Raw genomic sequence first — 27,548 nt, forward strand, 5'->3', positions numbered from 1 at the left:
AAAGCTTAAAAACGGTTATATATTACTATAATAATAAATTATTATAACTAGGTGCAAATATTAGCTATAATAAAGGATATTATATAAGAACTTATTAATTAGCTTAAATATGGGATATTATAATAATAAATTAACATAAGTTAATATATAAAATAACTTTTAATTTAAATTATTATATTTCTAATTTTAATTTATTATAAAAATATATAATATATTAATATAAATATGTACTATTATAAGTACATATTAGCTTACGTGTAAAATAGTCTATATATATGTTAACACACATTTGGATTAACGTAAGTACATATTATCATAAGGTTTTTTATTTTTATTTTTTTAAGACTTTTTTTTTATTATAAAATTACTTTCGCAATTAATTAATTGCAAAAAGAAAATAAAGTAAGTAATAATTATATAACATTAATATATAAATACTTTATTAAAAATAAAATGCTTTATTGCTAATATTAAAAAAAGGAATAATATATTTATTATTATTATATAAAAAAATATTATACTATTAATTAACCTTAAATAAATTTTTCCTTTTTTAAATATTATTAATATATTAATTTTACCTTTATTATTATTTAATTTACTTATTTATTACTTTATATTATACGTACGTACTTATTAATAATAATAAAAATAAAAATTTTATATTATATATAAATTAATTATAATTATTAAAAAAAAAACAAATAAAATTTAATTAATTATTAAATTAATTATTTAATTTAAATATATTATTATTAAAATATTTAATATTAAAAATATAAAGCTTATTTTTAAAGTTATTCGGAGACTTTTTAAACCCGATTTGTATATAATGTTGTAAACCGTACCTGACTTATGTAATAAGCTTAGCTCCTATGGTGGGGTCAGGGAAGCTCTTCAGCCACATGGCTAACGTCAGACCCCCGACCGTCTCCATTTCAGCTTGGTAGGTACTTGAATACTTAAACCCGTTACCTCTTTAAACAACTAAACTGACGAACGCCTCGCCTCAACCTCCCCAAAACCTAAACCCCGCCATCGAAGCTGTAAGCAGCCTCGCCAAACAGTTGGCGAATACGGTTTAACGTCATTCCAACTCTTTGGTCTTCATTCTTTTTTTAGACGTTGCCGAAAAATATCATCGAAAACATGGCTGCTCCTCCTCCCATCGGTTAGTGTCATACCGTCCAAGTTGGTTCTAGCTTTCTAGCTACCCCTATACCTAACATCTTATACTAGTTCTCGATGGAGGTACCGGTTTCCTCAAGGTCGGATACGCCGCGCAAAACTTCCCCGAATTTCAATATCCTTCTATCATCGGCCGACCCATCTTACGGACGGAGGAGAAAGGCAGTGACAATGACATCGTGCTCAAAGATATTATGTGCGGTGACGAGGCCGCGGCTGCACGGACCATGCTCCAAGTCTCCTATCCTATGGAGAACGGTATCGTGAAGAAATGGGACGACATGCAGCACCTCTGGGATTACACATTCTACGAGAAGATGAAGATCGACCCCCGAGGACGTAAGATCCTGCTCACCGAACCCCCCATGAACCCCCTAAAGAACCGGGAACAGATGTGCGAGGTCATGTTTGAGCGATACGGTTTCGGAGGCGTCTACGTAGCTATTCAAGCTGTGTTGGCCTTGTATGCTCAAGGTAAATAAAATACTCCATCTCCCACGGTCCTACCAATAGTCTAGGTTTAACACAAGCTAGGTCTGAGCTCCGGTGTCGTCGTCGATTCCGGTGACGGAGTTACGCATATTGTTCCCGTTTACGAGTCGGTCGTTCTAAACCACCTGACTCGGAGGCTTGACGTAGCCGGGCGAGACGTGACGCGTAACCTCATCGCCCTACTTCTACGGCGAGGATATGCACTCAACCGAACAGCCGATTTCGAGACCGTGCGTCAGATTAAAGAGAAGCTGTGTTATGTTTCGTACGATCTAGAATTGGACAAGCGTCTCAGCGAGGATACGACGGTATTGGTGGAGAGCTACACACTACCCGACGGACGAGTAATCCGAGTGGGTAGTGAGCGGTTTGAGGCTCCCGAGTGTCTCTTCCAGCCTCACTTGGTAGATTGCGAACAGCCGGGCATCGCCGAGTTCCTTTTCAACACCATCCAGGCCGCCGATGTTGACGTGCGCGCGTCGCTCTTCAAAGCAATCGTCTTGTCCGGTGGCAGCAGCATGTATCCTGGCCTCCCCTCGCGACTGGAGAAGGAGCTGAAACAATTATGGCTTACTCGTGTACTTGGAGGTAACCCTGAAAGGCTAAACAAGTTCAAGGTGAGGATAGAGGACCCTCCTCGCCGCCGTCATATGGTTTTCTTGGGCGGAGCAGTGCTGGCGAACATCATGGCCGACAAAGAGAGTATGTGGATCACGCAACAGGAATGGGCTGAGCAAGGGCCGAGGATTCTAGAGAAGCTAGGGCCGCGATAAAAGCCTAGCAAGCCCATTTTAACGAACAGCTAAGGGGGAGTTCAGAGGGCAACGCCAGTGGAGTTTATAAAGTTGTAGCAAAATGACTTAAAGATGGCTTTTAAGTGAACCTTATCAGCGTAAAGCGACATTGATTTTAGTTACCTATTTCATGCAATGCGATTCAAATTACACGTAACTGCGTGGTTTATTAGTGGGCGTAGTAATCTACTAGATACTATCGTCTGTTAAGCTCGTGGGTACACATGATAATACATCCCATGTGCTTTAAACATACCAGGGGTGACTACGCCACATAATCACTAGCCACATTTATCCGAGTCGGGCCTCGCCTCCGGTTCTTCAATTACCTTAGGTACCTTAGAAGGTACGTACATAGTATGTAGGTTCAACTTTAAAGCCTTCTGTGGAAGTTTACCTAAGGTAAAGCAAAGCGTACCTGAAAGGTTCTTTTAGCATCTTCAATAGTAAGGACTTACATCCGAAATATCGTAGTATGAAACATCACTTTCCCAACTATTTCAAAGTTTAACTCCAATCTGTAATCTATTTTGACTACCTTGCCATTTTATTCCTTTATTCACTTCTTATTTCTCATTTCTTTTAATCCTTCTTAACCGCTCGACTCTTGTTCGCCCGCTGCCAGCACCTTAATAATATAGGTGTCGGTAGTTTTTGGCCATGTGGATGATTGATAAGTTATAGTACGACTACTAATAAGATATCTAAAATTACTACAACGAACGGCAACAACAGCAACACTGACGGGAACATACGCGACGCCTCGCTAGGGTATATCCAGTCGGAATCCTATCGGCATCCGAGGCGGTCGCCTTCTTTGGAGCTTTCAAGTCCCAGCCAATACGGGGAATATATCGTGGCCGATCAAAACACGCGCAGGGGAGCAGAGACGCAAAGGCGCAAATGCGTATAGAAGACCAATATACGGCTGAGTGAGTGAATACCGTAGTGGATGAGCAAAAGAAACCACCTGTCTCGTCTCACCCAACGCTACCGGAAAACCCGCTGGGTGCGCACCTGACCTTTTATTTATTTATATTTATATTTATTTATTTTTTATTCTCATTCTTTTTTGGGTCTGAATCTGTATCTGATTCCAAATCTGGATCTGGTCAGATCGGGATCCGATCCATCCAACACACGAACACAAGCACCACAGCTACAAAGCTACACGATTACACGATTACACGATTACACAGCTACACGGCAACACTGTAACGCGGAAACACAGAAGTGCAGCACGCAGATAAATCATGAGTCTCACTAATCCCTCTTCGGGTGCGGCGTCAGGCCCAGCGTCAGCTTCCGCAAGAAACCAGACAAATAAGAGAAGCGTACAAGCCGCTTTTGATGGTATGCAACCCAACAAATCTCTCTTCTTTTTTCTAGGACCTGTCTCCTTTTTTTTCTGTTTGGCTATCTCTCATCTGTGGGCTGCTTGCTCGCATTCGCCCAACATTTTTATACTTGCTCCTTTCGGTTATAAAATCTCACAGTTCTCCAGGCCACCCCTTGATTGGTGGCCTTCGGACTTTATTTGACCTTGGCAAAATGTTGCGCCGCTGACAATTTCCCCCTATCAAAAGGCTGCCTGAGCAGCTCTAACTCTGGCCTTGATTCTCTTTCGTTTTCCTCTTTCATCTGCCTTCCGTGTTAGAGAAGCGCCGTGCATCATGGTGTTTGGGGAACATCCTAACAATCCTCTGTTGTACCATCCAACACAATCACAAAAGGACGACAGAGCGTTCCACGGCCCTCCAAACGTGGGCTTTCCCATTGTCAAATCTATAGGGCCCAGACCGATGCATCCTCTAATGAGCACCTTTCAGCCACGTGTTTTCCCGTTTCGTAGTCAATGTATTGCAACTACTTCATTCCTTTTCCTTCATTGTGATAAACCCCGATAAATTTGATAAGTAACTGATTTTGTATATAGACAGCGTCGACAGAGGCGGTAATGTGGGCTATCAGTCGAAAGTGAGAGTCGTCGACAAGTACAAAGTCATCGGCTTCATCAGTAGTGGAACCTATGGCCGGGTGTATAAGGCCATTAGCCGGCAAGGTCAGCCGGGCGAGTTTGCTATCAAGAAGTTCAAACCAGACAAGGAAGGGGAGCAGGTCCAATATACGGGAATATCGCAGTCAGCTGTCCGCGAGATGGCACTTTGCTCAGAACTTAGCCACGAGAATGTCATTCGTCTGATCGAAATTATATTAGAGGACAAGTGCATCTTCATGGTGTTCGAATACGCCGAGCACGACCTCCTACAAATCATTCACCACCATACTCAACAACCACGCCATAGTATCCCTCCCTCGACGGTCAAAAGCATCATGTTCCAGCTGCTAAATGGGTGTCAGTACCTACACAGCAACTGGGTTCTACATCGAGATCTTAAGCCCGCCAACATCATGGTAACTTCAAGCGGGCAGGTAAAAATTGGTGATTTGGGGCTAGCCCGGCTTTTTTACAAACCGTTGCATTCTCTATGGAGCGGCGATAAGGTCGTGGTGACAATATGGTATCGCGCTCCGGAACTGTTATTGGGTAGCCGGCACTACACGCCGGCGATAGACATGTGGGCGGTCGGCTGCATTTTCGCAGAGCTTCTATCATTGAGGCCTATTTTCAAAGGAGAAGAGGCCAAGATGGACAAGAAGACTGTGCCATTCCAACGTAATCAGATGCAGAAAATAGTTGACATCATGGGCATGCCTACTAAGGAGCGCTGGCCATATCTACCAAGTATGCCCGAGTTTAATAATCTAAGCATGCTGCAGCCGCCCATGCAACATCCGGGCCACCATCACCATCACCATCACCACGGCAAATCAACAGGGTCGATTAGCCACCTTGAAAAGTGGTACTACAGTACCATCGGTGCACACTCGTCAACCTCGTCCCCTAGCTCCAACAGTAGCCTCGCGGTCCTCGGTGCAGAGGGCTACAAACTCCTCTCTGGTCTGCTAGAGTATGACCCGGAACGACGGCTGACAGCAGCGCAGGCGCTGCAGCACCCGTTCTTCCAAGCGACACCGTCAGGTGGAGGCATCGGCGTGACGGCAAGCTGCTTCGAGGGTCTCAAAGTAGCGTACCCGCAACGTCGCGTCAGTCAGGACGACAACGATATCCGCACCGCTAGCCTACCTGGTACCAAGCGTTCCGGTTTACCGGATGATAGCGTCGTCAGGCCGGTGAAGAGAATAAAAGAAGCTTAGTACGCTTACGGCGCTGGGTAGAAGATTAAGGGTCATCGGGAGGGCTAACCAGACTTGGATTGCTAATACGGTTGGGAAGATCCAGGCCATATGTTGCCTCGAAAAGATACCGGTTTTGATATGATGTTTGGTTCGGGAATAAAAGCACCATAAGCGAGCTTGGCCGACGAAGACTTACATCGGATAAGATGGCATATATCATAGGCTACTTGTATTAATTCGTTATCGTTATTAGCGGAAGAGCGACTTGAGGGTTTGGCTTCACGCATGACGAGGTAATGGTAATACCAGTTAAGCCTAGGCATTGAATAAGAAGTATGCTATGAGTTAAGCGCTGCATTCACATTGGCGCACATATATCATAGTTGGGTTATTTAGGTATAGGTACTTTATAAACATTCTAAAGATCGATCCTAAAAGCAGTCGGAAGCCTGCTATTCGGTATGCCGTAACTATGATTTGTTTGATGATTCCTCGCTCCTCTCCTGTCCTTGATATATGGGAATATCTGTAGATTAATATCTCACTCAGGTATATTATGTTATGGCAAAACACCAGGTACTGTGCCTACAAGCTATTCGAGTCGGTCACAATTCACTTGCTGTTTGCGGAATGAACAAACATGAGATTTCAACCTAATTGATGTTTTTCATTACTCGACTCCGAAGCAAAAGTAATAGGTAACCTCGCCCGCCCCTTTAATTAACCAGGAATCGAGGCTTCCAGTATTACAAGATTACTACTATACGACAAGGCACAAGTAACACCTATCCCCCCCCGTTTCCTCTCTCCCTTACCGCCCCTTTACAAATTAACGCGGGATGACGCGGATATCCCCTATTCTATCCTATCCTTTCCTTTACTCTGAACCTCGCCCCCTTCCTGTAGACCGTTCGCCTGGTATGCTAGCTTAGGTAGGTACTCTTGCTCGTACCGTGGAAAAGACAAAAAGGAAGTTTTGCTGTGTGATGGATTCGTGACGCGATCAATAGAAGTTTAAAAAAAAACAAAAGTTTCGGAGACAGAGAAAAGGGGGTGATTCTAGAGCTTCCAACGCCGAGGGATTAAGGGGTATATATAATATCCACTTCGCTTGCACTCCGGCATATTTGTATTTTACCACTGCATATTCGACCCTCGTACAAGGTACGGATCATGGAGCCTTAGTTGCAATATGGACTTGGTTTGTCCCATTTCATTCCTTCCAGCACTCGCAACTGATGGAACTACAGGCAGAGAGCTCTGTATATATACGGTATGGTAAGGAAATGCTTCTCTCTCTCTTCCTCTCTCTCTCTCTCTCTACTGCACTCTGGCTAGGATCGCCTTTCAAGGCCCAAAAACCGAATTCGCATACTGGACCCTGAACCTTACGAGGCACCTTTATCGTGCCGCGCCAAACAAAATCAAAAACAAACCCTTCCCGAACCAATCTCACCGAGTTATTAGAGGCGTATTATACCACGTGAGCCCGAGGACCACGCAGCCCACTCGACATGCTCATATGTAGTCAAGTTGTAAAGGATGCCGTCGTTCTAAATCAAAAGAAAAATCAAGGGTATCAAGGGAACAGAGAACTAGAACTAGAAGCCCTACTTCTTGGCCGGCGCAGGGGGTGCCTTGACGTTGTTCGACAGCCATGCCAGCCCCTCGAGCAGACCCTCACCCGTCGTGGCACAACTAGGCACTACATACCAGATCTTATCCTTCAGGTTGGACAGCTGAAGTGCCTCAGTTACTTCTTGTGGTTTCATGGCTACAGGGAATAGTTAGCGATTTGCTCTCTACCGTTGAATTGAGAAAGGGATAATAGTTGGTCGCTTACCGTCTTTGATATCTTGCTTGTTGGCAAATACCAGTAGCAAACTATCCTTCATCTCCCTATCGTTGATGATACGATGTAATTCCTGTCTTGCTTCCTCCATTCGTGTTCGGTCGGCAGAGTCAATAACAAAGATCAGACCTTGGGTTCCTATTCATGTATTGCAACGTTAGCATGTGCTCAGTTTATACACTCCACATCGAGGACCTTGTCAATGCGCATATGCCCATAGTTGTAAAATGCAACTATCCACAAGAAGGATACATGGCGACTCTCGTATACGCGGGCAATATCCATCACATAATAAATCCCCCCACTAGAAAAAAAGATTCCGTATCTAAAAGGCACGACGCCGGTTTGTAATTAACGTATGACTTACCGCTAAAGTAATGCCTCCATAAGGGGCGGATCTTGTCCTGACCACCAACATCCCAGACGTTGAACTTGACGTTCTTGTATGTGACGGTCTCGACGTTGAAGCCGACAGTAGGAATAGTAGTAACGTCCTGTCCCAGCTTGAGCTTGTACAGTATTGTGGTCTTTCCGGCGGCGTCGAGTCCCAACATCAGCAATCTCATCTCCTTAGATCCGAAGATCTTGCCCATCATCTTAGAAAGTTGGCCCCCCATTTTTTTTCTTGTCTCGGAGTGATATCGATCGATGTTTAAAAAAAAATTAAAAATTAATTCGGTAGATTGCTAGGAGTGAGGACAACACCCCGGCGATTGTGTGCGTCGCCTTGTTTGCGCGTGCGTATGAAGCAGTACGGAGGAATTGATTCGCGTTTGTCGCTGAACTAGGATTGAAACGGGGAATTTACGTCGTCGGGTTTATGAGCATGTGAGTCGAGAGGAAATAAGGAGAATGGTAGGTAGTAGTAGTGGTAGTTAGAAAAAAAGGGGGGGTATATGATTGACGGCGCGACGCGTCTCTATTGGTAGAATATCTAAACCCTCTTTAAGATCCAATTGGTCGAAATCAACGGAGCCTTTGGTAAGAGTTCGATCGTCTGAAGGGGACTAAGAAGGGACTAGGAAGGAGGTCCGTGAGGCAAGAGATGCCGATGTAAAGGGAGAGAGAGTTAAGATGAGAAATAATTAAAAATAGGTAAAATTACATAGTACACCCGAGATTGGAGAGATTAACACATGCACACAACGAGAGAATTTAGTGGAGGATGGGAAAGAAAAAAAAATAAAGAGAGACTGAGAGGGACTGAGTACTGAGTTAAGGTATTGGGCAAAAGAGAGAGAAAAAAAAGGAAGGGGGGTGAGAAGAAAAAAAAATTAATTATTTCATGTCGATTTCTAAATTGGAAGAGTAATGAAACATTAAAATATGCCAGGGTCCCCTTAGGTTATCATCAAAATGGTTCAATTTCCGCTACTTTTAGGGGGGGGAAACTTACACCTATTGTCAGCTATTAGCTACTCCATAAAAGCTAGCGCATTACGCTAAAGGTGTGGTAGCTACTCAATTAGGTTAAACACAGCCTTGAAATACGGATTACAGGATGCGCATAGATTAGGTACCTTGGATGATTCTCCCCTGCAGGGAGCTAATCGTGCCTACATAGAGGTACCTTAGGTAGGTAGGTACCTAACCTAGTATTGTACCTAAGTGATGGCAAAGAAGGCTCGGAAATTTAAAAGGGGTACAATTGCCCAGTATCAAAAATGACCTCGGGGGTTAAAAAAAAAAATAGCAACTGGGAGAACAATGACTTGTCTTCCTTCTTCTTTTACATTCACTTTCACACTCGCTATAGCTGTGCCCCATTGCTATGGTCATCAACTTCGCAGAAGGCCTTGAACGTCGTGAACGAGTCGTCTTGGCCTCCTTGAGATTCTAAAGTTAACTCCGCTGTGGCGCCAACAAAAAAGACGTAACCTTCCTTAATCTCTTCCGTCTTTGGCCCAACCGTTATCTTCCCGTTGCCTCCCGTGCAGATAACAATGCTTGGTCCATCGATAGGGTCGAAGGTGGCCTTTGATCCCTCACCATTGAGCACCGTCCTGATGACGCTAAATTCATCGATCGGTGGATCGTACAGAGTTACCTCTGAACCCGAGCTATACGCGGTGCGGTTAAGTACAACGTACGGGTACTCCTTCGGCGACATCTTCTGCTCTTCGATAGGTGCGTAATTGTACGTCAGTAGATCAACCAAAGTTTGAACATCCTTGAACTTGGGCGTAAACCCGGCTCGCACGACGTTGTCGCTTGCTGCCATACACTCGATAATATCCCCCGACAAATACGCATGAATATCGTCTGCTTTCAGAAATAGGGCCTCGCCTGGGGAAAGCTTGACATAGTTGAGGAAAAATAAAACGAAGAGTCCAATATCATCGGGGAACTGCTTATTCAGTCGAACTACCAGCTCAGCCATGACTTCTCCGCTTGTGGACTCGACTCCGCCATCCGCAAACTCGCTTCCTCTGCTCTCGGCGTCTGAGACCAGTAACTTTGCAGCCGACGCCACATCTTCCTGTGAGGATTTCATAAGAGCGGCGAAGGTGGACTGAAGAGCTCTCTTATTCTGCGCAGTAGACTCCGAGGAAGCATCGCTCTCCTGTCCTCGAACAGTAGCGATGAATGCTTTTGCGGCATCTTCTCCGACTAACTGTCGGAGAGCTGGCACGGAGGATAAGAAGTGAGCAATCTCTCCAAGCGGGCGAAATCCACACAAGCCCTCGAAATCGGTTATGGCAATGGCCATCTCAGGCTTGTGGTTGTCGTCCGGATAGTTCTTGGGGTCTTTCGCATGCAATTGCTCAGCAAGTTTCTTGTCGGGATGGGCCTGGATGGAGAGGGCCTTGTTTATAGAGAGCACCTTGAATAGGAAAGGTAACTTGGGGCCATATTTAGCCTTGACGGACGGGGAAAGGAGCATCTGGTTCTCTTCGACGAGCTCGAGCAAGGTACGGCCGGATTCAAGATCCTTGGAAGGGTTCGAAGGATGAGTACCCATCCATAGCTACAAGCGCAAAGTTGGTCATGTCAGCTGTTAAGTGAGGTGGGTATTATGGTAAAACATCAAATAGAAGACACATACCTCAGCGTATGGCTTATCTGGCTCAATACTCAAGTTATCAGAGGCCGTAGCGGCAGCGAATTTAGCTGCAGCGGATTCAGAGCCAATCTTGCCCCAATCGTAGGAATTCACTCCGCATTGGAGCCGTATTAGGGGAACGGGTAACACCATTGTTGTTGGTATGTTGGGGGTGTTCGTAGCTGTAGTGGATTAACCCAAGTTGCGGTAGGTTACCTAAGGTAGGAGTAATAATTATTTTATAAAGTCAGATAGCTCCTTTACCTTAGGTAAGGCTAAGGTAATAACACTTCAATGGCAGTTGACAATTCCAGAGGGGTTAAAAGCTCAAGGTGCGGGGCGAGTTTACCCCGCGAAGTTTTGTACAGGTAGGTACCTCCTAAGGACCTGAAGCTCCAGCTAAAAAAAGGAACACTGCTCCCGTACCGTACCTTCGGCACGTGGGGCAGTCCACCATGAAAGCGCATGATTACCTAACCTAGCAATGTAATTAATTGCATTATGTAGGGTGCTGCGCTTTAATTAGGAAATCGGGCAGTAACTAGGCTAGCGTACCAGACTTCAAGCACCAGTAGGAGGTTATTCCGATCCCTGTTACCTGCTAAAAGCGGAAGAGGAATAATGACATTTTATGAAATTTTATGAATGTTGGAAAATACTTTAAAACGCGTAGGAATTATACCCGTTCGGAAGTACTTCGGATCGAATCCCTAATCTTGCCCGTTTCCTTAATTAAAGCGCAGCACTAGTACCAGGCTGCCGCCAGGTTAGCATGTGTTGAATTGGGGGTCCTTCCATTGAAAACGTTCGCTCCGTTCTACCAATTTAACCTCAAATAGATGTCCGAAGTCTACTTAATAATTATATCCAAATGCATCTTTTCTGTTAACCTATTTTTTTCTTTTTTGTTTTCGTGACATAACAGGTACATAGTACACCAACAAATATGTCTTCGCGGGGAAATCAGCGAAGAGGTCCAAATCGCAACAGCGAGATCGGCGAGCATGGCGAAGAATTACCCATGTGGAAGGATATTAAAGATAAAGGCACTGCTATCACAAATTCCTTCAATGACAGCAGTTTCAATGTCAACAAGATTCGTGACCAGGAAAAGCTCATGGCCGACAAGAGGGCTAAGGGCGGTGAGTTTTCATTTTCGCCCCGTCGCCCTTCTAATATATTGTTAAAAAAATAAAACCAAAAATAAAACCAAAAAAGTAAGACGATCTAATACTTCTCATTAGTCCTCACAATAGAAGACTACAATACACTTGATGACTTATACCGTAAGGGCGTAAAAGCAAATGAAATTGCTGGTCAAACTATCACGGAGACGATCGAGAAGCTCAAAGTACTCCGTGCCGTGCAGAAGGCCAAGGAAGAACAGCAAGAGGTAAACACCTCGAGAGTCCAGCGAGCTAAGGACTCGGCCGCTGCATCTTCCCTATACGACTTTGACGGATCCGGAGAGTCGTCCGTCCCGTCTCCAAACCCTACCATACGCCGTATCAATAACAGTAAGGGCGAGCGTGACTCGGTCCCGCCTAGGGACCGATCTACCCCCGCGGCTAAGGCGGGGAGTGCTGAACCGCAAGCTGGCCCCTCCTCTAACTCTCTCCGTACTAAGCAGACTTTCGCCAAAGACGACGAGGTCGCGTTCAAGCCGAAGCCCGTAAGCAACGAGCAGACGGACTGGATCTTGGGCATAGTCCAAGACGTGCGTGGAGAAGGAAAAACAAGGCGGTACAAGGTCCTGGACGCCGACGTGGACGAGAATGGTCACCAAAAGGACTTCCGAACTTACGCTAGCAGCATGATACTTATCCCCAAGGAAGGGACCGTACTGCCCCCGTTGGAGACGGGCAAGACGGTGCTGGCGCTGTATCCTAATACTACCACTTTTTATAAAGCTGAAGTTATGGGCATGGACGGCGATGGGAAGGTTAACTTGAAATTTGAGGGCGAAGAGAGCAGCAATACAATGCAAGCGGTAATCCGTCGGCACGTTGTAGAGTATCGAGGTTGAGGAGAGAGGGGTTTTTCTAGGTTGGTTAAAGATTAGGAGTTCAAGGCTGATCGGATGGGACCCGGTCTGGAGTTACTAGGTTCATCGGTTCTTTGGGACATCATTCCTGTATGCAATAGCATCAGCTTGTTACCTACTTGCAAAGTGATCTGCTGGGTATCTGAGCCAATTATGGCTGTCTATTTTGACAGGATACTCAAACTCATGATGAAATTGAATTGAACAAGTTGGATCTTACTTGGCTATGATAACATCTGAACAATCAAATAGCTAGGTGAAGGATGAATCTTGTTGATTCAGGTCGGAATAAACCCCTTGATCCTGGGTATTTCTTAACGGTTCAAATGATTTGCCAAGCAACAGCTAACGTTGAGCTGAAAAGGGGCAGATCCAATTAGTTGGACTGTGAGAGGAGGATATGATCCCAAATCATTTGAGTAAAGGGTAAAGGGTAAAAGGTATTGTTTAACCCTGCATATACAAAGAACCAATCATAACTCTCCATTGTAGCGAATGCACCTCACATTCGCGACGCAACCTCCGCTTTGTCAGGGGTCTCTTTCGTCACGGCCGAATAGCCAGACGTTTGTAGGGTTTTCCATCAGCCTCTTACCTACGAGGATGCGTTGTTTGCCATCTAGAAGCTTTTGTCTACTCTGCCAAGGAGGATCCAGCTTGTTTCTTACAGGTGATAGATATGAGTTGCCAGCATATACAGATTTAATGTGATACATTATCATCCAATAGTTAGTAGACTCAGCTCCATTGTCCCTTTGTTTCTGGTAATGTTCATTGCGTGCCTCTGAGTATTGAACATGGTCTTTTACATCATGGAGGCGGATATGACAAGTAAAGGACCAGACCAAAGTGCATCAAAGATTTAAAGATCAGGAAGGTAATCGTAGAAACTCGAGGTAGTATTCTTCCTAATTATCTACCTCTTCTTCAACTTGCAACCACCTACCTAAGGTAATTAGGTACTTTTCATTCTTGCATTGAGCTGGTCTCACGCCTTACACTTTACGCTCCTTTGACGCAAGTAATCTACCTCACCTATACTGTCTCCTGGATCAAGCCTTGCTGTTGTATTATTGGTAGACGCGAGAATCTACCTAACGAGCGAGATAATAGACAACCTTGTATTAGGTAGCTGTCATATTAATCCGCGATGCTGGCGATCGTTACTCTTATAGCCCTGCTAAGTTTCGCAGAGGCCAGCCAAAAGACACCGCGGACCGCTATACCTTCAAGTCTAAGCTCGTCTTCAACTGCGACTGCGACAACTTTGGCGACGATACCGTCAGTTGCGACAACGGTATCGAATTGCGTAGCGTCGGCGCAGCTTAATATGTCAAGCCCTACTCGGCGCCTAACAGGCGCTTCTGTTGCTTTGGGGACCCGATGTACTTCTTTGCCACTCGATATTCCTACATCTACGACATCCACATTCGTACCAACGGGGACCGCAAGCGATCCCGAGATCACGCCCTCACCCGAGTTACCTCTAGAAGGAGTTAATTTCCACACGATAGATATCAAATACGTGCAGACTACGTACTGGAGCTGTGTAACATTTCCTCTGGAAACGCACTGCGGCTGGCATGAACCTATACTGGACGCTGGTGCGGCGGGGATGCGATACGAAGACAGCGGAAAGGTAGCCCTAAGGGCCGGTGTCGTGGCCGGCATTGTTGCTGGCGGATTGGCGCTCGGGATTTGAAACAGCGTCTTGTTCATTCGGTGTTCTTTTCTTGGGGATGGGTAGAAAGTTACCTATCTTGAACGACCTAGGAGATATCATCATGATAAATCCGGGCACTGCTGCGATTGTTAGATACCACGTAACCTAGGAAAACAAAGGCGTTCAAGGCGTTCAAGGCGTTAGTGTAGGTACCTGAGTTAGTAGTTACTTGGGTAATGAATAAATAAATATGATTAGCAGATTAGGGTGCGATCCGGTGTGATGATGCTACGCGATCCCGTGGGAATACGTCACGTACGAAGGCAAGGGAAAAAACGAGCCGGAAAATGGGTGTTGCCATGAAAACTCTTTGATTTATGCTATCGTGTTGGAAATCATCAAATTCATTCCGCCACGCCTCGAGGAAATTTCACTAGTACCGCGTCGAGAACTAGTACGTAGGATGCAGATATGCATTTTCGCGTATGATGCACAGAGCCAGTGCCGAAGCTGAGCCAAATCCCACTCCACAAAGACCAGACCAGAACACCTAGAAGCCCATCGTCTATTTCTCCTTCTTCGCCTTGGCGCCCTTGACCTTGGCGGTACCCCGTAGGGTCTTCTGTCGGTTCTTGCGTTGCTTGCCTGTATGTATGTAAAACTTGTTGTTAGATATTTTCCGTCTAATTGCGACCGAGTATAGACACGATGTATCTGTGGGAAATCTGTGGAAAAAGAGAGGATAATAGATGATGGGATTTATAAACGTACGTTGCTGTCTTGACGCTCTCTCGACCTTAGTAGCAAGGCCGACACGGATGAGTCGGTACTGGGGCTCGAATTTCTTCATGGCCTCGGGTGAGTCGTAGACTAGGGCGAAACCGGTAGTCTTGCCGCCACCGTATTGCGTTCGTAGACCGAAGACGGAGATCTGATCCTTCTGTGCCTTGTACATGGCGGACAGCTTTTCGCGGAGCTCGTCCTTGGAGATGTTGGGTCGGTTAGGGTGTAGGATGTCACTGTAGAGAAGAAGAAAAAGAAGATATTATGTTAGTTTTTGTTACTTCTCCATCATATAATTTATACCATTCCAACTTGAACCGTACTCTCGCATTCGGAATACGATATCTCGTTATCCAGGTGGGCTTATAACATACACGACCATCTGCTTGCGACCGAGGAGAGGGTTTCGGATGAACTTGCGAGTTCGCAAGGTGACCGAAGTCTCGGAGTCAGCCATCTTCGCGATTTATTGACGGATCGAAATGGATTCGAAGGATGCGATCTGTCAAGAGGAAGATTGGGCGTTGAGGGGACTTGATGTTGCTGCTTGGATTAGTATTCGAATGGTGGGAAAGGCGTTCACGAAAATTCGTAGCCGAAAGTGGGTGGATTTAGTTAGTGGTGCTGTGATTGGGGCTAACAAACCCGGACTAAGCAAATTTCCGGCCCGCTCCTTTTCTCGTTTTCTTTTCACTTTTTTGAGGTGTGCATAGGTTTAGTTACCCGTAGGCGAGGTTAAAGCCCTAAGAAACTTTTGATACTTGGGTACACCGTAGGACATGCGCATGGTCCCACTAGGTTATATGTACCTAACCCAAATTATGTCAGCCACACTGGACGGGCTGACGGGCATCTCCCCCCGGTTTCTCAAGAATGATTAATTGAGGTACCCAAGTATCCTTTAAACTTTCGTGTGAGTTTACATCCCCCCCCCTTTTTTTTTTCTCCATCGCCAACCTTAACTGCGATCACATTGTGGAGATTAACCATATATATATCTACCTGGGTATATAAACAACACTTGAGATGATAGAACTAAACCCAACAGGCTCTAATACTAAATGTTTATTATATTGAATTTATACGGAAATACGTAGAAACACACTCGTTGAACATGCCCCCAGAAGAACATAAACTTAAAGCTGATGATGCTATCGATCGCTTCTGCCGCCAATACCTTCAACTGGAACGAGATCTTGAATATCCCCCAACTGAAACTCTGCGGGAATTAGACGTTCAAGACAATATATACCGGCGCATATTCGCCGATAACGCTCTTGCTTATACGCCTCCTCCGAGATATCAGCTACGAGTCCTCAAAGAGCTCACGTCGAGAATTGAGGCCAGTATCGAGGACTGGGATCTTCATGTAAGGAAAATCCATTAGTCTCATATAGGCCCATGTTTTATAATTTATATTCACTGTAGTTCTTATTCGAGTTCTACACAATCTACTTCTTATATATGATTTGAGTGATTTCCTCTTGCCATGTATCCATGGCTGATTCACCAATTTCCTCAGGGGGTTTCGGACGACTTGATGAACGCACTCTCAAGTCTTCTAGCACGCCAATTACCCTCAGAGACGACTGCTGCTCAACAAAAATCATATGTGACGTACACTTTGTCACTGCTTGATCATCATGGCAATGCCGCCCAGACTCCGGCTCAGATTACGCTGCTCGAATCCCGCAACCTAATTTCTGCCTCGGGGACTACCGGCTTGCGTACTTGGGAGGCTGCCCTTCACTTGGGACAGTTTCTATGTACAAATCCGATGCTTGTTCGAGGAAAGCGAGTTTTAGAATTGGGATCAGGAACCGGATATCTATCCATCTTGTGTGCCAGGTTTCTTTCGTCCACATCAACTATTGCATCTGACGGTTCCGATGAGGTCGTGGCGAACCTTCCTGAAAACTTCTTTTTAAACGGTCTCCAAGACTCGAAGAAGGTCAGAGCGATGGATGTCAAATGGGGACATGCTCTTGTGGGAACAGAAGACAAACACTGGAACGGCGGCATGCCGATCGATGTGGTCCTTGGCGCGGATATTACCTATGACAAGAGCATCATCCCGGCTCTCGTGGCGACCCTAGAAGAGCTAACAGGAATGTTCCCGCATGTTACAATTTTCATCGCCGCTACCGAAAGAAATCAGGAAACGTTCAAGGCGTTTCTTGATGTCTGCGAAAAGAGACGGTTCAAGGTCGAGGAAGTTGATTTTGAGCTTTTGCCCAGGCAAAGCCAACGAGGACCATTCTACAGCGATCAAGTACCCATTAAGATATGCAAAATACAAAAAGCATCGGGTATCTGAGGCTTGATGCTATTTCTCGAATTATTATAACACCTCGTATAATATCTTGACACACGCTTGGAGATTCTGGCCATTTTTAACTATAAAGCCTTCACCTATCTACCTTAGGTATGATTTCCACCAAGAATTGAAATCACTTTGTGATCACTCGTTGAGTAACACCGGGTCTTCTGGACAAGGCTGCCCGCTTCCCGTCCGTAGCACGTGTGCAACATAAACGCCATACAAACACCATGACACGGGATGAAGCACTGCCGTATGGTGGCAAGTTTCTTAGGACATCTCACACTCAGTAGACCGCTTGGAGGCTTGGAGAATGGGGAATCTGATGAAATCTTTCAGCTTTAATCAATTTTCCCCAATGTCTGATATATTAGAGAAAATACCCCGTCTGGCATAAGCCAATAGCGATACAGTTGGCATCAGAGGATCGTCCGTCCTAGAAATGTTTGGAGTACCGATGAATCACCAAAGCTATCGAGATCTCCAGCGGTTTTACACAGGTACTATCAAGTTTCTTTTCTTTCTATTTATACGAAATTTATTTCCATTGCTTTTACCTACCTAATAATATGCTCTGCAGAACAACGTGCCTAGAAATACCAATAGCGAAGTCATGCCGGACGACCAGGGCGATGATGGACTGGCGCCCAGTGCCGCAGCAGGGATCGGAGTGGGCTCTACTCTTGGGGGAGTAATTCTGCTAGCTCTAGTTGCCTTCCTGATTCACCATGGACGACGTAATAGAACTAAGATGGGAGACGCAGAAGCCGATGCACAGAACATGAAGGATTTGAAGCAGAAGGCAACCCAACTCGGCACTCGAGGAATACTACAGGAGACCAGCTGAGCGCAGTTTCTACGATTCGATGATGGTGGTTACCGGCATATGTGTGTTTTTTTAAAGCAGAATTGTATGACGAGGATATCAGCACTGCGTATAAGCATGGCCTATGCCTAAGAAGCTTATCTATACAAGCTCCTTGCGCAAGGGATGTTTAGTCAATCCAGTAAAGGGATATCTCGAGCTCCCCTTCTTCGACTAGGTGCGAGAGGAATATAATGAAGTCTTCTAGCCCCGTCTTTTCTTACCTCATACTGTCTCTGTTCTCTGTTATGGCAACGGCTTTTTCTTGTAGGTGCTGTACGAAGTAGGATTTGGCTATAAACGTGACTGGGGCAAGAAGACAAAGGATTGGCTTTTACTTTACCTTAGGTATCTACCTAGGTAGGTGCCCGACACATAATTCACAAATGCCCTCGGCAACTCCGAAATATACATCTAGTTCTTAGGTACGCGATGATAGTTAGGAGTAGTAATAGTAGATCTTATCCGAATTCCCTACGCTAGACGCGTTGAATATAATCTGTAACTACCTACAGGTAAGCATTATATTCAAGAGATATCTGCAAGACATTATAGCGTATTCATAGGCAAGTAGTTCACTTAATAATGACGGAAAGAGTTTTGGCATGATTATAATTGAGCCACTGATCACTATCTAGAGTCAAGTACGAGTCTATCAATCGACAAGCGACCCGACCACAAAGCTAAGCCCCAGCCTACACAGTTCTTTAGGGAATAAGCATCCACAAGAATCGTAAGTGAGATGTTCCCCCCGTGAGGACCCCCTTCCAAAACTCAAAGTATTTAGAAGCGAATAAACGTGTGGTTTGTGCGAGAGAATGACATGAAGTATAAACAGCAAAGGAATCCCACCAAGAGGGTTTTTCTCTCCAAGCCGCTCGGTCTCATCGAAGAAGTGTACTGTAATGCTGGACGCCAGCCAAGGGACCATCAATACTGCAAAAAAAGGAATCAACAGCTCAAAATACTGTCATCCCTTAACACGGTTATCAGTGCCCTCCAAAATCAAATCGCGAAAGGAAATGGCCATTCTGTTCTCCAATCTAGTCCCGTCCATTCGTGCGTAATCTCTGCTCGGAGGGTTCTACCACTCCGTCGCGACGTTCATGAAAAGACAAAGACGTTGGGAGCATACGATCATTATTGCGTGAAAATATTAAGGCAGCCGGGCGTGCCCTAAGCCGCGACACTACCCTTGCGCTTCTCGGCGCTGGTGAGCACGAGCATAGGCGCTTTCCGCTGACCGTCGATTGACTCAGTCTTACCAGAGCGCTGGGAACCGTTCTTGAATACACTCGCAAAGCTACCCTCACTATCGCCCCCACTGGACAAGCTATCGACACTCTTTCGTGACTTCTGGCGCGAACTGGGACGATCGGAGCCAATAGCTCCCCAGCTACCACTCGTGGAAGTCCTGGAACTAGCGAGACTCGGCTCTGCATCGCCCGAAAGGCTACCTGAGCCACTACGCCCAGAATCAGATTCGTTGTCAGTCAATGGTGTGCAAACCTCCTCCGCGCTCTCAGATACGGGGCTCATGCTTCCGCAGCTACTACCCGTACCCTTGCGCCTAACCATCCCGGCCTTGACAAGATTGTGGACAGCGGAGCGGCGAGTCCGTTGCGCAAAGTTCTTGCTACCCTCGTGCTTGGCGGTAGGCTTTGCCCTAAGCTCGTCCAGAGCGGGCGGACCACGAGGCTGACGAATAGGGTGCTCACCAGCACGAGCCTGGCCTGGGCCATAGCCACCATTAGTCATGGGCGTGAGTGGGAATGAGGCCGTCTTGGGACCAGCAGACTTGGGGCCATCATCCATCGATAGCGACATGCCCTTATTTCCATTCGCGAGAGAAGACGACTTCTTATGACCTCGACGAAAAGCATTGGCGGATGGAGGTGGCAGTGGTGTTGGTTCCGCAGTCATTTCTACCTTCTTGGGAGGCGAGGCAGTTCGGAACGCAGGCGGTGTGCTCTCCGTGGGAGGCGGCGAAACTTGAACGCGGGGTGTGCCGTTATTTGCCTGGGGATGGCTATAAGCCTGAGGAGTAGCGGGGGTGCGATCCGAATAAGTGTTGACGTTCCTCATCTGGGCCGAATTCTGGTTAACGTAGTAAACTTGTTGGCTAGCGGCTTCGTAATAAGGGTTAATGCCCTGCTGAACCTGCATAGGGCTAGCCATCGACTGTTGCAAGTTTCTGAGCTGCTGTTGCTGCTGATACAGATTCTGCAGGGCCATCTGCTGCTGCAATACGGACTGTCCGCTGAGAGTCATAGCCTGGAACTGCTGAGCTGCCGCCTGGACACTGAGCAGCTGTTGCTGCAGTCGCTGCTGCTGCTGGGCTAGGTACATGTTGGTAGCTACCAGCTGAGCATAGAGCGAAGGATCCATCTGGTCTTGAACTTGCTCATCAAGATAAAGCTCAGGGGGTGCCAGGATCTGTTCGGCCGTATATTGCTGCTGACTGGAGCCCATCATTGGGTTGTAGCTCTGCTGCTGAGTTGCAAGACGGGGATGCGACGTCTTGGGTCCTCCATACATGGCGTCTTGGCTACCATACATGTTTCCAACACTGTCCCTCCCGTGAACGCGAGTGGGCGGAACAGCGGAGGTTGGCGAGGAGGCAAACGAAGTTGCGGTAGCCGACTTTGGCGCCGTCCTCAGACATGCAAGGAGGTGAGAACGGCTAGTTCGCGGGGTGGGAACTCCGTTATCCTTGGATTCGGTAGACGTTTTGATAGACTCGAAGGATAGGGGTTTGATGTTCTGGCCGCCACCGCGGCGCGAAGCAAGCCCTCCGGTGGGCATGCCCAAACCGGTCGGCGAAGTGAAACCGTTGTGAGACATTTGAGCGAGACCACCGGTGTCCATACTCAAATTATAAGAAACACTGCTTTCTATAACAACGGGACAATTGCTTTAGGGAATCGTGACGCAAGATACGAATCCAAGCGACTGTGTGAGCGATTAGAAGTGAAATCTAATAAAGAATGGATGATCGCCTCCGAAACAGTAGGGCGGCCAAAATGATATTACAACAAAAGTAGATTGACGAGAATAAATGCGATCCAGGTTTAATTAATGAGATGGAATTGTCGGGCCTGTCGGTAATCTCAATTGCGTGGTGTGTGGCCAGACAATCGGCGCAATAGCTAATGATGTAGCAATTGGGAAGAATGTAGTATCAAACGTGGCTCGCCGGCAGGATCCAACAAAACCAAAGCAGTTGTGCTGAAGCTGGTAATGGAAAACTGTGGACAAGAAACAGAAGATGGATGCAAATAGATGCGGCTATCGTGGGTGTTGTGTTTTGTCTCTTTGGAGGGGGGGTATTATTAAACTAATCCGTAGTCGTGTCCGAATGAGCGACAGACGATGCCAATGACAGGAAACTGCGTAGTCAAGAAGGAGAAAGGTTGAAGGTAGTCCGAATGAGGTTTCCCAATTGATCCGGGTGAGACAAGGCAATGAACGAGAATCGGTGCAAAAGACGGAACAGAAGGGATCGCAGCCTCGAAATCGCACAGGGGCAAGGTAGAGGCGACTACCTAAGGCTCCAACTTCTTTGTCGGCTTTTAACCCGTCCGAGAGCGGTGTTATGGCTGGACGGAATGAATCCTGATCCCGAAAGTTGACGGTGTCGATTCCTAGCACTTCGGCTTTGTTCTTTGAGGAAATACCTTGGGACGAGAAAGAGTTCCTTGTTTCTAGGGACTCTGACGAAGAAATGGAGAGAATGTCTAATGCAACCGCTCTAAACAATTCTAAAAACCTTGCAGGTGACTTTTTACTTCTCCTAAACGGGTGCCGTTCAGTTTCTTGTTATTGGGTTGACGTAGTTGGGAAGGACGATATTATGGTCAGTCAAGTATAAGGTATACGATAAAGGCGATGCGAATCGAAAACGGCGAAAGAAACGTCGGTAATTTGTACAATGATTAGGGTGTCGAATAAATCGATCGGGTCTTCCAGCTCTTCTATCTCTCTTTTTTTTTTTTATCTTTTTTTTTTTCTTTTCCCTTAATCCTGTGTTTAAAAAAATGCTGACTGGTGATGGTGGCGAAATTGTCGTCTTCTCGAGAGAACGCGATGCAGCAACTGCCTCTCCACTTGACGCAACGACGAAGGACAAGCCTACGACGGGTAGTAATTGATTGCGCGCGAACACAAAAAAGGGGAAACCTCGAGTAGGATTAGGAACCAACAGGATAGAGAGAGAGAATAAAGGAAGGGCGAGATGCAATAGGGGGGGGGGGATAAGGAGGGGAGAAAGAAAGAGAAGATGGACAAAAAAGTTAAGAGTGTTGTGGATGAAAGGGAAAAGATACTTGTGTCCGTCTGCAGGAGTGGGAAAAGTGAAAATTGCTGCAGTGGGTTTTTTTTTTCTTGGGCGGGTGGGCAGGTCAGGCCAACGAATGCGAGCACGCTACAACTCGCTGTCTGGAACTGTGGACCGTGGGTTCTCACTGAGCACATCCTATTGCACGTCTACGCATAGTAATAATTGGTACATCACACTGTCTACCTACCTAAATTGGTCAACGAGTTGGAAGCAGCTTCGATGATTGGACGCAGGGGCTCGATTTTGCCGCGGTAGTGGATGCTAGCCAGTTGAAGTAGTGGATCCGAAGCACCAAATTGACCACTAATTCGGAGCCCGACTTAGGATAGTAGGCACTCACTCTGCCTGGCACTGCTGCATCTGATGTACATACGTTATTTATGCCGGGGAAACTGCCCCTTCTACATACTTAATGCTACCTACTATCTGAGGTGCATACTGTATAGCGCAGGACAGTGTTATTCGTACAGGTATTGTTAGGTACTACATAATAAATCTAAAAGAGAGTTAGATGGTGTGACAAACTAACACAGTTAAAGAGTGGTACCGCCCTGCTTACCTAGAGGTATACACGACATAGGTACCCGTGATTTAGTCTTTTATCGCGGGGATAGAAAGCAGCCCAATCATATCAGAGGATTCCGTCTTTAAAAAGGGGGCAACAGTTTTTTTTTTAAAAAAAAAACTTAGCTCAGGCTTTATATTACATAATCCACATAATCCAGAATTGTACACATATACCACTTATACCAATAATGAAATACCGGCGTAACCGGAGACGCGACTCGACTTGTTTTGTACCTAACACTAGTTATTTTCAACTTCGTATTTTAATTGTTTCTATTTTGCTAATGTATCACTTTTCTAAGCCTGGCTTGTAAGTACTAAGTACAGGTAGCTAATGTGCCTTATTCAAATAACACACACAACACATATCTTGGACTGGACTTCGAGATGCATGCACACTTTGTCTTATAAAACACCAAAATATTTGTCGGGTCATTTTCCGAAGCTGATCTCGCCGAACCTTTGAATCTGATACTTCGATTCGACCCATCTAGTCCGTTCAAGTCCTATATACAATGAAGAAGCACGCAGATGGACATTACGCAGGTGCGAGAAAGAGAAGAAAGACAAGACAAGAGAAGGCCGGAAGGATCTTATGAGCATGCAAAACCGGTCTTAACTTGGACCCTGTCATCGTCCGGATTGGGACTTAAAAGGATCTTTACCCTGTAGGAACCCTGTAAGAGTCCTGTATGGGGAGATTAAACCCTTGTGATCGACCACCGCCCATGCTTGCAGGCTTGTTTCATGTGCCTGAAACCCAGCCCACCATCATGGAGGTATGGAGATATGGAGATATGGAGGCGTGCGTAGCGTGGCAGCGTGGCAGCTTGTATCATCCGAACAGTAGGAGGTATGCAACCTCACGCGGTACCTTGCCGGATTACGCTACTTTGATGGCTTGGTTAAGGTACCTACCTAACCTAAGGTATGTATTGTATCTCTACTGGGTACGAACTCATTCGCTACACTACCTATGTATGTATTCACCTAATGTTGCCAAAGGCGTTCGCGCGGTTGATATAGGTATTCACTGCTCTGCTTTGTATAAGGTATGTAAACTAAAATACGATTGCTCAGATGACATGGATGAGGAATACACTGAAGATTAATGCGAGGCAACCTGTTTTTAAGCCACAGCGCCGGGAGCCCTTGGTCAATTGTTACATACCCCAAGTGTCCGGTTGCTAAAACAATCCGAGACGTTCAACTCATAATAATCCCACTAAGTCGTTGAGTGGGGAGAGACGGCAGACTTCTAACAATACTCGATACATACCTCGGAACCAAGGCCCACGGATATTGACTCAAGGATGTTAACTCAAGGATGCTGACACATATACGTTTGAGAAAGTCACGGTTGATTCCTAGAACGAATTGCCAAATGTCTGCGAGTCAAGCTTCTCCGACGGCTAGATTGTCGTCTATTTGACGCCAAGTATAAAACGCACACATGTAGCCGCGGCTAATGAGCCAGTCGGTTCAAGATCCTTCGACTTTGGGAAAACCAGGCTTGTAAAGGAGGAGGAACCTGTATGGTATAATACCCATATGGTTAAGTATTAGGGGCTACCTTAGGTATGTATTCGCATCCACGTGCGTACGTATGTACGGGACGCGCGTTAAAATCGATATAGCGAATGCCGTAATACAAGCGAGTAATTCTCCCTTGCTTCATTTAGAAATTAAATGGGACATGCAAGCTAGGCACTGGGTGAATATTTCCCAAGCTTCTCCGAGCGGCCAGCGTCTGTCACTATACAATACACTACCAATATATACTAGAAGATTACAAGCGTTCCATCTTATGTGTGTAAGGCTGTATTCCGTTCCGCATGCAACCTGCAGTCTGTAATCCGCGATCAGCGATCCTCTCCCCCTGCGCACAAGCGGCGCTTAAAAAGTGACGAACCGTACAACCTTTAGGTACCTCACATGCTGAGCTCAAGGATTCAATGCCCCGCCGGATCTGCTCTTGCACGGCATTGGCAGACTAGCTCTTGGCCATAAGTCGTTTGGACCCCAACCAGTATATTTATATAGATGATTTTACGTGGCTTCATTAGCCGTGGCAAATTCGCCTTCACATCCCCTACTTGTCCGCCTATGCAGTGTGCCAGTGGATGATGCGCTTAATTTTCTTTTCTTCTTTTAAGTTACTCAGCGCCATTGCGAGTCAATAAAGCTTAGCTACCGAGGTAGATACAACATGTAGAATACTACCTAGTCGAGTGGCTACCTCAATAAACAAGAGCCTAGGCCTTGAGGGTGGCCTTCGAGCATGGCCCTAAGGTTGGATTAAGGGGGCTTCTGCAAGTGATCATATTCAGTCCTACGCTTATAAGCCGCCAATTTCCACGTGCTAAGTGCCCTTCCCCCCTCCCCCCGTACATTCAAGACATCCAATAACACTCCATTCCCTTTGGCTGACGAGTTTGATGACCGCCGAGGCTGTGTGTTACCCGACCATGTAGTGACAATATTTCTACCATTTCTGTCGTCACACACAGCTTACTGGGAGCGGCTCGGAGCACTTGATACCCAAAATATTCTCGCATTAACCGGCCAACACGTGATATCTAAATGGCAACGACAGGTGAGCACGTCTAGGGCCTACGATAGCTTCTAAGTCGAATAATACGCAGAGGGAAGACTTTTACATTCATGGGAAGAACTTAAGGTACAGGACCATCGAGAGCATAATAAAAGTGAATTTGCAAGCTTTGTAACTCGGTAAAAATATAAAGATATGTGGAATATGAACGGGAATATCCCAATTGCCCCCTATATACCCCATACATTAGTCTAACACCCGCATCTCGCCAATTCTTATTAGACTTGATGAGTATAAATTACGCCCGCCAACGCCGAGCATATTGCCGAGTTATTCCTGAGAGATAACTTGAAGATAGTAATGAGTGAAGCATCTATCTGACGGCTTGTAATATCGATTCAACCAACTTCGATGCCCCCTTTTTAGTAGAACCAAATAGAGTCAGATGAATTATAGTGAAATAGTCCCGGCTAATTATATTCTTCCTTGACGAGTAAAGGCAACGTCTAGTTTTATGCCATCAACCTTGCAAGGAACTGACAACTTCTTAGACAATCCCAGTATCCTCAGCCCTTCCGTAAACCCCATACTAAGTTGCCTACCCCTTATACATGTTGTCAGCCTCAAATCAGTATCAGTCGACATTTTATGTTTTGTGTTACACATTGGATGCATTGTCAATGTATGTAAAGTAGATACCTTAGGTACCTATATATGATGGCTGCGAAATAGCTAAATATTTTGACTTAAATCATAAGAGAACCGGCGGATCAGTTCCTCTGAAGAATGCTCAAATGGAAGCTTATTTGGAGCTTGCTTGTTAAGATTCTGCTACCCAGACTTACGAAGCGGTACCTACGTCAATATGTAAACGTTGCCTCCTCGTAGTGTCACCTGAATTCTGGTCGTCGGTTTAAAGCTTGTGGCATTTATCCTGAAAGACGATCCCAAGGCTTTTGGAATTGTGAAACCCTATCTGTGGGTGCTGTGGTTTTGTTATGGTGAAAACGGGAGGTAAAATATGGTTCAGCAACATCTAATATATAGCCTTTGCGGGTTCTTTCTAGACGACAAGCACACAAACAGGCACTTCACTATTGTTCGTAAGTCCACGTATCGCTTTTCCAAGCGTCAGGTACCTGGGCACAAAGATGGGAGATGGCATGTCAACTATTATCATAGAACACGACTCCTGACTCGATCTCTTGAAGCTTTGACACACAATTTGCTCCTTTCTTGAATAAATACTGATCAGGACCCAGCCAACTGTCCTGTTAATGATCAAATATAGGTACCTTAGGTACTTATCCTGGAGTTGTCCATGCCAAAACTCGTTAGCCTTCCCGTGAAAACATGAGTGCGACTATACGATTAAGTATGTTTTAAGAGACTACGATCTTGGCTTTCTTTTCTTAGGTGAGAAACTCTAAGGAGTGAGTCAATATTATCCCTATTATGTTCTTGACTGTAGTAGGACCGCTCCATATGAGGTAACATCACGCTCTACCTATTATCAACCATGGATACATGGAACCAGAAGCTATGGTGTCAATTTCATTTCGTCTGTTGGTTTAGATTGGGCATAAGGCTATGTACATCCAACGCATCTATGGATGTCTCTGTACTAGAATATTTGTGAACGGAAGTTGTGCGAATATACTCTGCAGTTAGTACACCTCGTAAGGCCTAATACGCCATAAAGTCACGATACTGACTTACCCAGGTCCATGTCGCTTGGTTTAAGGCCTTCGCCATAATTACTGCCCGTTTAATAGGGGGGCGCCTATATCCCTCTCATTGTGACTCATTTCCCTGGACGCATGATCTAGCACTCTGGTGGTTT

The 27,548-nt window shown here is 45.7% G+C and overlaps 9 protein-coding genes across 9 annotated transcripts; 5 read left to right on the top strand and 4 right to left on the bottom strand.

Annotated features, from left to right (window-relative positions):
* Positions 1 to 986: 986 nt before the first annotated feature.
* On the top strand, positions 987 to 2,631 carry F4812DRAFT_436424 (actin family). The gene is made up of 3 exons (XM_047934851.1): positions 987 to 1,171; positions 1,240 to 1,662; positions 1,723 to 2,631. The coding sequence occupies exons 1-3, from the start codon at positions 1,150 to 1,152 to the stop codon at positions 2,451 to 2,453; spliced, it is 1,176 nt and encodes a 391-aa protein (XP_047788563.1). The 5' UTR covers positions 987 to 1,149; the 3' UTR covers positions 2,454 to 2,631.
* Positions 2,632 to 4,276: 1,645 nt separating this feature from the next.
* Positions 4,277 to 5,693, top strand: F4812DRAFT_452103 (meiotic mRNA stability protein kinase SSN3; the record flags this gene model as incomplete). Its single annotated transcript, XM_047936301.1, has 2 exons — positions 4,277 to 4,331; positions 4,411 to 5,693. 2 exons carry the CDS (start codon positions 4,277 to 4,279, stop codon positions 5,691 to 5,693), a joined length of 1,338 nt encoding a protein of 445 aa, XP_047788564.1.
* A 1,592-nt stretch (positions 5,694 to 7,285) lies between these two features.
* F4812DRAFT_461220 (ADP-ribosylation factor 6) lies at positions 7,286 to 8,144 on the bottom strand (the record flags this gene model as incomplete). The annotated part of the gene is made up of 3 exons (XM_047937829.1): positions 7,286 to 7,449; positions 7,519 to 7,665; positions 7,895 to 8,144. 3 exons carry the CDS (start codon positions 8,142 to 8,144, stop codon positions 7,286 to 7,288), a joined length of 561 nt encoding a protein of 186 aa, XP_047788565.1.
* Positions 8,145 to 8,867: 723 nt separating this feature from the next.
* On the bottom strand, positions 8,868 to 10,897 carry F4812DRAFT_436433 (mannose-6-phosphate isomerase). Its single transcript, XM_047934852.1, has 3 exons — positions 10,574 to 10,897; positions 9,048 to 10,495; positions 8,868 to 8,984 (listed from the first exon to the last, which is right to left on the bottom strand). The coding sequence occupies exons 1-2, from the start codon at positions 10,721 to 10,723 to the stop codon at positions 9,278 to 9,280; spliced, it is 1,368 nt and encodes a 455-aa protein (XP_047788566.1). The 5' UTR covers positions 10,724 to 10,897; the 3' UTR covers positions 8,868 to 8,984; positions 9,048 to 9,277.
* Positions 10,898 to 11,362: 465 nt separating this feature from the next.
* F4812DRAFT_436436 (SGF29 tudor-like domain-containing protein) lies at positions 11,363 to 13,000 on the top strand. Its single transcript, XM_047934853.1, has 2 exons — positions 11,363 to 11,712; positions 11,815 to 13,000. The coding sequence occupies exons 1-2, from the start codon at positions 11,517 to 11,519 to the stop codon at positions 12,594 to 12,596; spliced, it is 978 nt and encodes a 325-aa protein (XP_047788567.1). The 5' UTR covers positions 11,363 to 11,516; the 3' UTR covers positions 12,597 to 13,000.
* A 764-nt stretch (positions 13,001 to 13,764) lies between these two features.
* F4812DRAFT_461223 (uncharacterized protein) lies at positions 13,765 to 14,316 on the top strand (the record flags this gene model as incomplete). Its single annotated transcript, XM_047937830.1, has 1 exon — positions 13,765 to 14,316. One exon carries the CDS (start codon positions 13,765 to 13,767, stop codon positions 14,314 to 14,316), a length of 552 nt encoding a protein of 183 aa, XP_047788568.1.
* Positions 14,317 to 14,625: 309 nt separating this feature from the next.
* Positions 14,626 to 15,806, bottom strand: F4812DRAFT_436440 (putative 40S ribosomal protein S24). The gene is made up of 3 exons (XM_047934854.1): positions 15,435 to 15,806; positions 15,049 to 15,296; positions 14,626 to 14,922 (listed from the first exon to the last, which is right to left on the bottom strand). Exons 1-3 carry the CDS (start codon positions 15,515 to 15,517, stop codon positions 14,843 to 14,845), a joined length of 411 nt encoding a protein of 136 aa, XP_047788569.1. The 5' UTR covers positions 15,518 to 15,806; the 3' UTR covers positions 14,626 to 14,842.
* A 189-nt stretch (positions 15,807 to 15,995) lies between these two features.
* F4812DRAFT_436445 (putative methyltransferase-domain-containing protein) lies at positions 15,996 to 17,880 on the top strand. The gene is made up of 3 exons (XM_047934855.1): positions 15,996 to 16,429; positions 16,583 to 17,485; positions 17,557 to 17,880. The coding sequence occupies exons 1-2, from the start codon at positions 16,175 to 16,177 to the stop codon at positions 17,375 to 17,377; spliced, it is 1,050 nt and encodes a 349-aa protein (XP_047788570.1). The 5' UTR covers positions 15,996 to 16,174; the 3' UTR covers positions 17,378 to 17,485; positions 17,557 to 17,880.
* Positions 17,881 to 19,251: 1,371 nt separating this feature from the next.
* On the bottom strand, positions 19,252 to 21,139 carry F4812DRAFT_436452 (uncharacterized protein). Its single transcript, XM_047934856.1, has one exon. The coding sequence runs from the start codon at positions 21,111 to 21,113 to the stop codon at positions 19,422 to 19,424; it is 1,692 nt and encodes a 563-aa protein (XP_047788571.1). The 5' UTR covers positions 21,114 to 21,139; the 3' UTR covers positions 19,252 to 19,421.
* Between the last annotated feature and the right edge of the window lie 6,409 nt (positions 21,140 to 27,548).

Source organism: Daldinia caldariorum, assembly GCF_022478825.1.
Source record: "Daldinia caldariorum strain CBS 122874 unplaced genomic scaffold F4812scaffold_13, whole genome shotgun sequence".
Taxonomy (NCBI): Eukaryota; Fungi; Ascomycota; class Sordariomycetes; order Xylariales; family Hypoxylaceae; genus Daldinia; species Daldinia caldariorum.

What these genes read in the sequence shown, in the direction of transcription:
- F4812DRAFT_436424 (XM_047934851.1), top strand. Translation starts at nt 1,150, where the DNA reads ATGGCTGCTCCTCCTCCCATCG. An exon ending in GGCTGCTCCTCCTCCCATCG is followed by an intron (nt 1,172 to 1,239) that starts GTTAGTGTCATA and finishes ATCTTATACTAG; the next exon opens with TTCTCGATGGAGGTACCGGT. An exon ending in GTTGGCCTTGTATGCTCAAG is followed by an intron (nt 1,663 to 1,722) that starts GTAAATAAAATA and finishes AACACAAGCTAG; the next exon opens with GTCTGAGCTCCGGTGTCGTC.
- F4812DRAFT_436433 (XM_047934852.1), bottom strand. Translation starts at nt 10,723, where the DNA reads ATGGTGTTACCCGTTCCCCTAATACGGCTCCAATGCGGAGTGAATTCC. An exon ending in CAGATAAGCCATACGCTGAG is followed by an intron (nt 10,496 to 10,573) that starts GTATGTGTCTTC and finishes TTGCGCTTGTAG; the next exon opens with CTATGGATGGGTACTCATCC.
- F4812DRAFT_436436 (XM_047934853.1), top strand. Translation starts at nt 11,517, where the DNA reads ATGTCTTCGCGGGGAAATCAGCGAAGAGGTCCAAATCGCAACAGCGAG. An exon ending in CGACAAGAGGGCTAAGGGCG is followed by an intron (nt 11,713 to 11,814) that starts GTGAGTTTTCAT and finishes ACTTCTCATTAG; the next exon opens with TCCTCACAATAGAAGACTAC.
- F4812DRAFT_436440 (XM_047934854.1), bottom strand. Translation starts at nt 15,517, where the DNA reads ATGGCTGACTCCGAGACTTCGGTCACCTTGCGAACTCGCAAGTTCATC. An exon ending in GGTCGCAAGCAGATGGTCGT is followed by an intron (nt 15,297 to 15,434) that starts GTATGTTATAAG and finishes TCTTCTCTACAG; the next exon opens with TGACATCCTACACCCTAACC. An exon ending in GAGAGCGTCAAGACAGCAAC is followed by an intron (nt 14,923 to 15,048) that starts GTACGTTTATAA and finishes ACATACATACAG; the next exon opens with GCAAGCAACGCAAGAACCGA.
- F4812DRAFT_436445 (XM_047934855.1), top strand. Translation starts at nt 16,175, where the DNA reads ATGCCCCCAGAAGAACATAAACTTAAAGCTGATGATGCTATCGATCGC. An exon ending in TCGAGGACTGGGATCTTCAT is followed by an intron (nt 16,430 to 16,582) that starts GTAAGGAAAATC and finishes CAATTTCCTCAG; the next exon opens with GGGGTTTCGGACGACTTGAT.
- F4812DRAFT_436452 (XM_047934856.1), bottom strand. Translation starts at nt 21,113, where the DNA reads ATGGACACCGGTGGTCTCGCTCAAATGTCTCACAACGGTTTCACTTCG.